Here is a 12,150-nt window from a genome sequence, read left to right as displayed (position 1 = left end):
AGAGATGAGCAGAGTATTTTGAAAGATTGTTAATTGTAGAGGAGGAAAGTGTGACTGAGATTGTGGCACATGGAGGGATGCAAGGAATAAATGAGTTTGGAGAGTTGAATGATTCTTTGATCACAATGGAGGAAGTGCAGGAGGCAATAAAGATGAACGCAAGGAAGGTTGCAGGTATTGATGGGTGTTCTATGGAATGTCTGAAAGGTGGTGGAGCATCCATTGCTGACTGGTTAGTATTGTGAGTGGTATGGTGACGATTGACTGGGCAAGTGTGTGTCTGGTTCTGTTGTATAAAAGTAAGGGTGATACATATGAATGTACTAGTTTTATGGGTAAAAGTCTGTTGAGTGTTGTAGGTAAGGTGTATGGTAGTGTTGATTAAGAGTGTTAGAGAGGGTACAGAGGGAGTGATTGGTGATGAGCAGTGAGGCTTTAGGAGAGGGAGGGGATGTGAGGATCAGGTGTTTGCTGTGAGACAGGTGTGTGAAAAATATTTGGCAAAAGGTAAGGATGTGTTTTGGGTGTTCATGGATTTAGAGAAAGCATATGATAGCATTGATAGGGAAACTTCGTGGATTGTTTTGAGGTTGTATAGACTTGATGGTAGGTTGTTAAAAGGAGTGAAAAGTTTTTATGTAAGTAGTAGCCCATGTATGGAAATGCTGTGAGTGATTGGTTTCCCGTGAGAGTGGGGCTGCGGTAGGGATGTGTGATGTCGTCTTGGTTGTTTAATATTTATGTGGATGGTGTTTTAAGGGAGGTGAATGTGAGAATGTTAGGTGGAAGTTTGAGTCTGGTGAATGCTGATGACAGTGGAATCTGAATCAGCTTCTATTTGCGGATGGTACTGCACTGGTGGCTGATTTGGAGGAGAGATTGAGACAGTTGGTAGAGGAGTTTGGAAGAGTTTGTGAAAGGAGGAAATTGAGAGTAAATGAGAATAAGAGTAAAGTGATGAAGTGTTCATGGTTGGTAGATGGTAGGAGGATGAATGTAGTTTTGAATAGTGGGGTGCATGAAGAGGTAGAGTGTTTTAAGTATTTAGGGTCACATGGTGCTGTGGATGGAAGAATAAATGTAGATGTGAAGTTTAGAATGAATAAAGTAGGAAAAGTGCTGGGAGGAATGAAAAAAATGTTTAAATGTCGTTTGCTTAGAATGGATGTAAAGAGAAGGTTATGTGAGGGTGTAGTGGTACTGTCTGCGTTACATGGGTCTGAAACATGGACTATGGATGCAAAAGAGAGGAAAAGTTTGAATGTAATGGAGATGAGGTGTCTGAGGATGTGTGGAGTGACGCGTATGGTTGACGGAGAAATGATGAAGTGCGAAGAACAGGAGTTATACAGGAGATGGCTGATCATGTTGAGTAGAGAGTGTTGTGATGGTTTGGGCATATGGAGAGAATGAATGAAGAGCAATTGGTGAAAAAGATCATTGAATCTGATGTGAAAGGTGTAAGGCTGAGAGGAAGACCACGTATAGGATGGATGGACAGTGTGAAAAGAGCGTTGGATGCGAGAGGGATGTCTGTTGAGCAAGGAAGAGTGGCTGCGCATGACAGGGATGACTGGAGAGAAGTTGTGAATGAATAAATGGTGATGCTTCCCTGAGGAGATATTCTCCTGCATTTGGTCTGATCAGCTGATCAGGTCAGGTGCAAGGAAGGGGATGGGTCCATTATGATGTAGTAGGGGTAAATCAGTTCTGCCATCGGTCCTGCTGTAGATGTCGCTGATTGCACTGCACAGTTGACCCTCTTGCAGTGTGGTGTGGTGAGGATCTGTCCTTTCTCCCCTTGGGACTAGAATACAAATATTTTGTGTGTGTGGATGAGTAAATTGGGAGTGTGTCGTCCTGTCTCGGCTACCGCCCTTTCTCTGGAGGAAGCAGCCTAGGTATATAGATAGATTATTTCCTCTTTCCAGGGCATCACCCTTCCCCTTATCCACATTTACAGTCAGACTTCAGCCAGTCATCTGGATCAACACACTCATCTATAATTGAATTGATCAGATCCGTAACTAAACCCACTCCTGAATATCCTGAGGCTGTCAACATTTCATCAGTCAATCCAGACACAGTTCCACCTTCCCAAATTGCATGCCATCAGTATTCTCTCTCCCTTATCATACCTTCCAGGTCTCTCCATCATCCATATGGAAATGAGTTATTTGAGAGACAAACTAACAAATGAGGAGGTGATGGAGCATTGTGGTGTGGATGTGGATGTGATAGGAAGCATTAGGAGAAACACACTGAGGTGGTTTGGCCATGTGGAGAGGATGGAGGGTGAGACTTTGATGAGGAGAGTGTATGTGAGTGAGGTGGAGGGGGACAGAGGGAAGGGATGGCTGAGGGTGAGATGGAGGGATGGAGTGGAGAGGTATATGAGAGAGGGAGGTATGAATTGGGAGGGGGACATTGAAATGGTAGGGGACAGGGTGACGTGGAGGCGATCTGTTTGTGGCCACCCCGTATAAGGAATTAAGGCATCTGGCAATAAATAGACAGACAGATTTGGTCCAAAAGTTTTTTGGCTGTATAATATCCTCTTTCCAGGGCATCACCCTTCCCCTTTTTCAAATTTACTGTAAGACTCTTCAGCCAGTCATCTGGATCAACACACTTATATATAATTGAATTGATCAGATCAGTAACTAATCCCACTCCTGTATATCCTGAGGCTGTCAGCATTTCATCAGTAAACCCAACACACCTTCCACCTTCCCAAACTGCATCCTTCCAGTTGCCCTGCTCACAGTAGCAGCATCGGTCAGAGGCCAAAGACCAAACACTAGATCCTCTGATTCCAAATCTTTTGTGTTCCACTCAAACTCCTCATTCAGCAGCTGGTTATAATGCTGTCTCCAAGCCTCTTTAATAGCCGCCTGGTCCATCACTACTTTTTTCTTCATCATTCTTCAGGCACTGCTTACCTGTGATGTCTGAGTTTCATCTGTTGTGCCACTCTGAATATCACATGCTTCCTTTTGGCACTGTTAACACTATTCTGGGCCGATGATGCACCGATGCATCATTTGTTGGCCAACCGATTCCGGGCTGATGACATGCAAGTGCATCATTTGTTGGAGCGATTTTTCATGGCTCATATACATGGCACGACAGTTTGGTGAGCATAGTCAAAAAACCTTCAATTTGTTGGAAACTTACTCCCAGCCCAGGAATGGGGTAGAAAATTTAAGCAAGACTGGCCCAGAATAGTGTTAAGTCTGTCCAATCAAAGTCTTTAAGACTAATTTTTCCCTTTTTAGCTCCTTTCTGGCCCTATGCTTGGCAGCCAAGTATTCCTATTACCCCTTTTCCATTCCTACCCCTTTTCCATTCCTGGATTTTTTTTTTTTTTCATCTTAACTATGGATTGTACACCCTCATCCCACTGCCATGTTACCTTATGTCTTGGTGGGCTGCTTGTCCATCCACATACTGAATCAGTAGCTCTCAAGAGATTTTTCATGAGCGCTATATACTGCCATTTACACTTCTGTCTACAGCTCCCTGTTCAGTCTCATCTCACTATAGAAGACATCCTGTACTGCTTGGTTTTTAACTTCCATATTTTCCTCATGGGTGCATAGGTCCTTTTTTTCATTATGTGCTCCTTTAATACAGCTACCACGAGTTGACATAGGATCTCCCCCCACAAGGTATTATAAAACACAGAAATCGTAGTACTGTATATCACAATGTTTGTTCATGAAATGCCATTCATTAATATGAAATCATGTTTCCCTTGTTTTTCAGGACCAGTTGGATGCATTTTGGCATGGAATCACTTAGATCCCTAGAAGTAATCAAAGGACATTTCTTAGCACCAAACATTTGTCAGTTCAGTCTTGAGGTTGTCTAGATTGGGTGTCTTCTACTCTGCCATGATTTTCTTCATCTTTGCTTAGCAGTTTTCTATCAGATTTAGATCCAGACTGTTGTCAGGCCAGTCGAGGACCTCAATCCGATTATCCCAAAGCCATTTGGTCACCTTTCTTGACTTGTGACATGGAGCTGAATTGTGCATGAAAAAGTCACTTCCATGAATAGCAAAAAAGTTTAACAAATGATCTTTCAGAACATGAATGTACTGGCCACCATTCATCATCAAGTTCTTGGGAAGAAAGTAGAGGCCTCCCCTTCCCATTTCATCTGAGAAATACCCCCATACCATTACTGGTTGTGGGTGCTCAACAGTCGGCACTATGTAAGCAGGGTCATATCGACTATGGCAGGCAGGGCTACAAACCTTGGCAGAATGCACCTGGAACATTTGAGATGTCCTTTCATTGGAAAACATAGCTTTTCTCCACTCATCTGATATCCAGTGTGCATACTTCTTGGCAAACTGAATGCTCCGCTTCTTCTTGTGGTCAGTGAGAAGTGGTTTCTTGACTGCGGTGTGGCTTGGCAAACGCAGCTCCTTCTGCAAGCGGTGTTGGATAGTTCGAATTGAGATGTCTAGTAACAGCTGGGGATGCATTCTCTTCAATTCTGCTGCTGTCAGTCGATGATTCTTGATTCCTTCCCTCTTCAGAAGCGTATCTGTACCTCTGGAAGTCATCCTCTTCTTTCCACGCCATGCTTGTGCCCTGGTACGACATCAGGTGGCAGACCGTGCTCTGCAGCAAGAATCTTCATGATGGTCAACTTTGCGCTTCCAGTACATTCACAGATCATGTTGATAGGGACATTATCCTGCCTCCATGCAATGATATGGACCCTCTCATCCCTTGAGCAGTACTTTCCAGGTATGACAACTTGACTCTAGGAAAATAACAGCGCAAACAGTAATGCATACGATAAAAGAGGGAGGTGCAAGCTTGGAGCAACAGGAGCATATACTCCCACTCTCACTTCTGGGCAAGCACTGACTTGCTAAGTGTTTCACTGCCTCCTTCCAACACCAGAGGAGTTGCCAGATACTTCTTGCCCCCAAAATTCACTTGGTAGAGGTGGAAACATATAGCAGTTCTGTGTGTGTAGGTCCTAAGTCAATTTGCGGTGGGTGTACCATGTCGCACATAAGTAAATAGTTTTGCTGCACACACTTCTTTCCCCTTGACATTATATTATTCATTACTAACATCCTATCAGCCCTCCTGATGAAGAAATAATCAGTCATCTCCCAGACTCATATGTAATATATGTAATCAGCCTACTGTCTTCCTAAAATGCATGTTGCACACAGTCATTTTCATTGCCTCCCCAGATTCCAATATCCTTTCCCCTTCTCCATCACTTGTGTACCATATGCATATTTGTGCATCCCTTCTTTTCATTGAGCGTCTGCATTCACATGATCATTTCAACCCCCACCCAAAACTACAATCTGATCATCCCCATCCCACCAACAACACACATGAAATCATCCCAGAATTGGTCCTTTTCTTCCTCATCCAAGCCATCCAGTGGAGCATATGTGGATGGTACTGAGACTAGGAGTTTTCTGAACAACATTTTCAGTGCTGTAATCTTTTCATTCATTCTCAGCACATTCATAATATTCTGCACCCACTTCACTTCGCCAAGGATGCCCATGTCATCATATCTGTCCACACCGCCCTTCCAAAATAACATACCTACCATCCTTCTCAACACTCATCCTTGCTGACTCTCCCCTCTACCTAATATTCTGTAAGCAACAGACATTAACTTACCTCCTGCTCAGGGTCTTCACCACTTTCACCCTCTCTTCCCTTCAAGCTTCTGACATTCCAAGATGCCACCCTGAACTTCTTGGGAGATTTGGTCTGCTCAGGCTTGCTTTTTACAGCACGTGGTTTTGAAGTCATGTCAGTAGTTAAAGGAAGAGGAGGACCACAGGCTCCCCTGCCGACACAGGGTCCCATAGCCCACTAACTGTGGCAGTGGCCTTGGGGTACCCTACCTGCACAGTTCCAAGGACACTCTCCAAACAAGTTTTGGCACTGTAATTTTTTTTTTTTTTTTTTTTTTTTTTTTTTTTAATAAATAACAGAACGGAGGAAGGAAAAACAAATGGGTAAAAAAAAATAATCCATACACCAGATTACTGGTGTCTTCTGTTCATAAAATATCTGTAACAGTTAGACTTGAACAGTTGTGGGTTGAAATTTGGAGGAAAACAACTCTGGGGAAGCGAGTTCCAGAGAGATGCAGTTCGGGGAATGAAAGAATTCTGATAGGCAGAAGTTCTGCAATATTGCCCCATCATTTTACACTCAGTGATAGGGCAGCCTCCTGGGATGCTACTCACAGGTTCAGGCCCCTCTCTGTTGAGCAGAAGCTGCAGCCAGGGAACCTCAGTACTCTGGCACAGATCTGAGTCCCATCCAGTTCTAGCCCCAAAACTGAACCAATGGAGCCCATGCCACCCCTCCTCTCAAGTGTGCCACTAGGTAGCGTTGGCATAGTTTTCTGGCTGCATGCCCTTGCCTCTCCAACCCCTGTGATATAGTAGCATCCAGTGTGTGGTATGTAAATTGTGTGTAGTGTAGTGCATAAGACAGTCAGAGAAAGGTATTTGGGAGAGTATGCTGGCCTACTTTCCACATCAGTGACACTCGGAAAAAAGTTCAGCAAAGGGGGATGGTCGGGACAGTTCTGAAAGCTAGGAAAATGGGTGCGCCAGCTCTCCCTGTCATCAGTTTTCCCATTCTCCTGAGGAGTACCATTCTGACTGGCTGGTGCAACAGCCTTCTCTCTAAGTACTGTACAGGTATACCCCGGTTTAATGATGCAGTTGGTTAGGTAAAAACCCATCGTTAGGTGGGGTATCGTGTATCTGTCTATCTATCTATTGCCAGATGCCTTAATCTTGTAAGGGGTGGCCACAAACAAATCGCCTCCATGTTGCCCTGTACCCCGCCATTTCATTGCCTTGCTCCCAGCTCTCACCTCCCTCTCTCATATACTTCTCCACTCCATCCCTCCATCTCATCCTTGTCCTCCCCCTCCCTCTCCCCCCCTCCACCTCACTCACATACACTCTCCTTGTCAGTCTCTCCATCCTCTCCTCATAGCCAAACCACCTCAATGTGTTACTCCTAATGCTTCCTATTACATCCAGATCCACACCACAACACTCCTTCACATCCTTAATTGTCAGTCTGTCTCTCCATGTGCCTCCACATACTCCTTGCAAATAACTCATTTCCATTGGTCTCACTCTTGACTTCTGTCCCTCCAACAAGGTCCAAGCTTCACTTCCATATGTTAGAGTTGGTATCACAATGCTGTCATGTAGTATTATGATACCAATTATGGTACCAACTTAGACCCTGTTGGAGGGACAGAAATCAAGAGTGAGAGCAATGGAAATGAGTTATTTGAGAGGAGCATGTGGAGTCACATGGAGAGACAGACTGACAAATGAGGAAATGAAGGAGTGTTGTGGTGTGGGTGTGGATGTCATAGGAAACATCAGGAGAAACACATTAAGATGGTTTGGCCATGTGCAGAGGATGGAGAGTGAGAGACTGAGGAGGAGAATGTATGCGAGTAAGGTGGAGGGGGGGAGAGGGAGGGGAAGGCCAAGGATGAGATGGAGGGATGGAATGGAAAGGTATATATATGAGAGAGGGGTGTGTGGCTGGGAGCAGGGCAGTGAAATGGCAGGGGCAGAGCGACATGGAGGCGATTTGTTTGTGACCACCCCTTACGAGATTAAGGCGTCTGGCAATAGATAGATAGATAGACAGATAGATAGTAGCTTTTTCACTTCCATGCTCACTTTCCTGTTTCTTATTACTGCTTTCAAGGAATGAGCAACCTTTCTTCCCTGTTGCACCCTTTCAAGCACTTCACCCTCTAAACTTCCATCCTTACTCATCACACTACCCAAGTACTTAAATGTACTCACATTTACCTCCTCATCCAACCTCACTGTACATTCACTGACTTCATTTCTCTAGAAGACAATAACTTTACTTTTCCCTGCATTCACCTTTATATTCCGTTTCCTACGCATTCTCCCCAACTCATCCACGAATCCTTGCAGCTCCCCTTCGTCTTCACTTAACAACACAGTATCATCTGCAAACAACAATACAGGTAGTTTCCAAACACTGCCCTCTATCCCTAGGGTCACTCCAACATCCACTGCCCTACCTTGTATCTCTCATAACCCCATCCATATCGTATATCAGGGTAGATTTAACATGTAAAGTACTGGGATGCATTTTTCAGCCTTGGGTTTTGCCCCCAACCAAGTCCAAAACCCACCCAAATGAGCCCAAAAATAAGTTTAAAGCAAGTCTAAATGGCCTAACAGCTGTAAAAGAAGCCAACCTAAGCCTAACACCTGTAAATAACTCACTAAAACCAACAAATAAAATCTGAAAAGCATCAAACATAAGTCTGGAAAAAATCAAGTTTAGTAAACTGTGCCCCAAAATTACAATGTTCACCCACCTGTGACTAAAACACATTAATCTTAGTCTAAGAACATTTTATAAATCTACCAAAGCACACAATTTTCGTCTAAAATATCATCAAAATCAGTTAAAAAAAAAAAAAGAAAAAAAAAAACGTTAAACTGGGGTTTGGCCATCGTTAGGTGGGGTATGGGTGTACAGTATTTCTACCCCCATCGTTAAGTCGGGATATTGCATCAAGAGGTGTCGTATGTCGAAGTATTACTGTACTTAAATACTTTGGTGCGTTAACAGAGAAGAGAGGTATGTGTGCAAAGGAAATTAATAGTGGAATGTACAGAAAAGGAAGATAACCAGTAGTATGAGAGTCTTCTTATGAAATTGGTGTGAATATTATGGCTGCAAGACCATTGCTTGAAGGTGTGCTAGTGCTCATATTTTTGTATGGGTGTAAGACTTTGAGTTGGCATGAGTGGACATGGGACTGTTTAGGAATGATGGTGAAAGATATGGAGTATACAAGTCAGTTGAGAATAGGTTAGATGAGAATGAGCCTCAGTGGGATGATCATATCAAGGGGATGGATACAGTGTATAGAATGATGTACAGTGGGGCCCCTTAGATAGTGACCTTATTAGTCTGCCAAAATGGCCACTATCTATGGAATAGCAATCTGAGGGGCAAACTTCTAACCTAAAAAAATTAAAACGGTCCTGGACTCCTTCAGCTATACCCATAATTTCTTCCATTAACCATTAATATCACGTCATATTTCTTCAGTAATAAGATAAACGTATACTACATATTCAAAGAAGATTAAAAACTTACTTTTAATTGTTTTGGGTGCTTCTTACTGATAAATATAGTTATCAGTTGTAGTTATCGTACTGTGGCAACCTGCTAGAGCTGCAAAAAAATAAATACTGCATGCACTCCAACTAAACCCTAAATTCCTACAGTGAACACTAATAAAATAAATTTACACTTAACATGCTAAAGGATAAATAAACTTTTAAATCACTTTTGCTATTAATTGTTAAAATTACTGTTGTGCTTGGTGGTTACTGTACCGCAGCAGCCTAGCGACCATGGCCCTGACTCTGCTCACTCTCCATCTCTTGTCCCTAGTCTTCCTCTCGTCCCTCACATTGTAACACATGCAAACAAACTTCATCCTCGATGCAGTGGGCCTCTGTTTCCTCATTTTCCCAACCATCATATAGGTCTTCCTCGAGCTGAACAGGGGGCATGTCGACATTGTCCTTTTCATCTGACGAGGCATTCAAAATGGTTTGTCTTTGTGCCTCAAACCTTTCTTGCTGCTGACTTAAAAATCATGTGATCAGTGTCTGGTGCCTTGCATTTATTTTGTCATTCAGGTTCTCGGTAAAGATTTTCGTCAGATCTCGGAAACACACTAGGGCTTGGTCTCGACAGTTAAAATGGAGAGAGGTTACCTGGTCTTGAACGAAGACAGTATGGCCAGGATTTCAAACAAATCCATCACTATTGGTTCATTTGGTTTCTTTTCTTCTTCCTTATCTTCTTGCACTTCCTCTTCCTCATCTTGGTTCAGCATCTCCTCAGCAGTTTCTTCTCGATCTTCACCTCCTACCAAGTCCACGATTTCTTTGTCAGACACACATGAGAGTCCCGGCACAGTTCTGATGGCGTCAGCAGTCTCATGTGCCATCACCTGCAGCTCCTGCCTTGCTGCCTTGCCCACCTGTTTCAAATGTGGAAGCAGGGGGGCCCAAGCGTGTGCAGTGGTGGCTTGATTGATCTGGCCCCAAGCTTCACAGAATAAATCCACTGCATGCTTTATCTTAAAAGACTTCCAAATGGCCTTGACAGTCATTTCCTCTTGATCCTCTTCCTCTTGATTTGCCTCTTGATCAGGTTCACTGTCGCTAGAATTAGCCTCTTGGATCTCCTTCAGTTCTTGAAAGTTATCAGTCTTTTCCGTCAGTTTGCTTTGGAGCTTGCCATAGAAGAAGAGTTTAGTGTTAGCAGTTAACTCTTGATCTAAAGGTTGAATTTTGGCAGTAGTGCTGGGAGGCATAAAAACAACCTATATGCTAGGGTGGCGGTCTACCATGAAGTGAATGTGCCCTGGTGCATTATCCAGGAATAACTATTTTCCAGTTAATATTTTTTTTCTTGCAATACTCGCAAGTCTGGGGCACAAAAATTTTGTCTAACCACTTAATAGATCCAGTGCTGTTTGAGTACCACACACAGTTGGGGAGTTTGTTCATATCACATTGGCAATAGGAATGTGGTTTGGCATATTTATAGACAATAACGGGTTTCATTTTGAAGTCCCCTGAAGCTTTGCAGCAAAACAGGACACTGAAGCGATCTTTGGCCATTTTGGTTCCAGCAGCCTGACAAAGGTTTTTGTGGGCATAGGTGGACTTGGGTGATTTCTTCCAGTACACCCCAGTCTCGTCACAATTAAAAACTTGATCTGGGGTGTACCCTCCTTCCTCCATAATAGTCTTAGCAATTTGGGGAAATTCTTGTGCAGCTGTAGTGTCTGCAGATGCAACCTTGCCCAGGTAGAAAGCCAGCTTTACCCCACAGTGTTTTTTAAACTTGTGTAGCCACCCACATGAGACATTGAAAGGAGCAGGATTTTGGATATTTTTTTTTGCACATAGCCCCTGGTACATTGCTATTGCCCTTGCACAAATTTCTGATCCATCAACACTTGCTCCTTGTCTTAACACGTTCGCCGCGTTTGGCAACCCTGCACTCTCTCCCTCCCAGCGTCAACTTCACTTCACTCTCCTGCCAGTGTCCGTTGGACTTTCGGAGGGAGAGGAGGTATGATTCACTCTTAGAGGGTGGTGCATTGGTTAGAGCAGTAAAAGTCGTGGTACATATGTATACCGAATCGTCGACCACTAATATATTTTTCTCCCCTCACGTATTGGTGCATCGATGTACCGAGGTTGCCTCGGTGCATCTGGGTACCAATACGCGACCTACTGATGATATCTTGTTGCTCTGCGAATTGGTGCATTGATGTACCATTTCATTACTTTAGAAAAATGTGTATTTTCTAATGTATATATCTGTTAGTACCTATAAAATATGTCTTATTATTTCAATAAGCTGCACATCTCTCTCTCTCTCTCTCTCTCTCTCTCTCTCTCTCTCTCTCCAAGGAGAGTATCAACCTTCTGTGTTGGGTGTGATGGACAACCCCACCTTTGTATTTCATGTTTCAATGAAAAGCATGCAGCTTCATTTATATAGTACAGGGCAAAAATTAGATATTTGGATATTCAGTTTTGCAAATTACGAGTCATATAGTGTAATAGTTAATTATTTTCGTATGTTTTATATAACCTTCATTTATCATAAGATTTAAATTTTTAGATTTTTTTAAAATTTAGCAGTATTTTCCTTTACAGTTACTTACTGTTACATTATGTAATTCATTTACTTTGTTTATAAATTGTTACCAGGCTTCTTGTGCATCTTGGAACTATCTTTTATTTTATGAAATAATATCTAAATTTTTTAAAAACGGAGTGTTGATTTTTTACTTTTTATACAAGAAATGCATTCATAAGTGTTATATTTGATACCTGCCTTTCTATGATATTGATTATAATGCATTTGAGCTAACTATATTGTGTGAAAACTGATTTTGTATAAAAAATGATGAACGAAAAACAAATAAATTTTTAGCTGATTATTAATCAATAACTTACCTATGTATAAATATTTTTGTATTAAATAATACCATTGCAGCACATCTGTAGCTTTA

At 42.6% G+C, this 12,150-nt stretch overlaps 1 protein-coding gene across 4 annotated transcripts in view; it reads left to right on the top strand.

Annotated features, from left to right (window-relative positions):
- Positions 1–12,150, top strand: part of LOC145401209 (alpha-ketoglutarate-dependent taurine dioxygenase-like) — a 276,565-nt gene that overhangs the window by 57,204 nt on the left and 207,211 nt on the right. Inside the window, exon 2 of one of the 4 annotated variants that reach the window (XM_080273514.1) lies at positions 4,550–4,763. The exons of the other annotated variants lie outside the window; for them this stretch is intronic. Coding sequence (XP_080129640.1) covers positions 4,550–4,763 — 214 coding nt within the window. The remainder of the gene's footprint in view (positions 1–4,549; positions 4,764–12,150) is intronic. 4 annotated transcript variants of the gene reach the window in all.

This window comes from Coenobita brevimanus, chromosome 55 (genome assembly GCF_032717465.1).
Source record: "Coenobita brevimanus isolate Jiangsu-jjx chromosome 55, ASM3271746v2, whole genome shotgun sequence".
Lineage (NCBI taxonomy): Eukaryota > Metazoa > Arthropoda > Malacostraca > Decapoda > Coenobitidae > Coenobita > Coenobita brevimanus.
The sequence above is the reverse complement of the archived record's forward strand: the minus strand, read 5'-3'. Positions and strand labels throughout refer to the sequence as shown.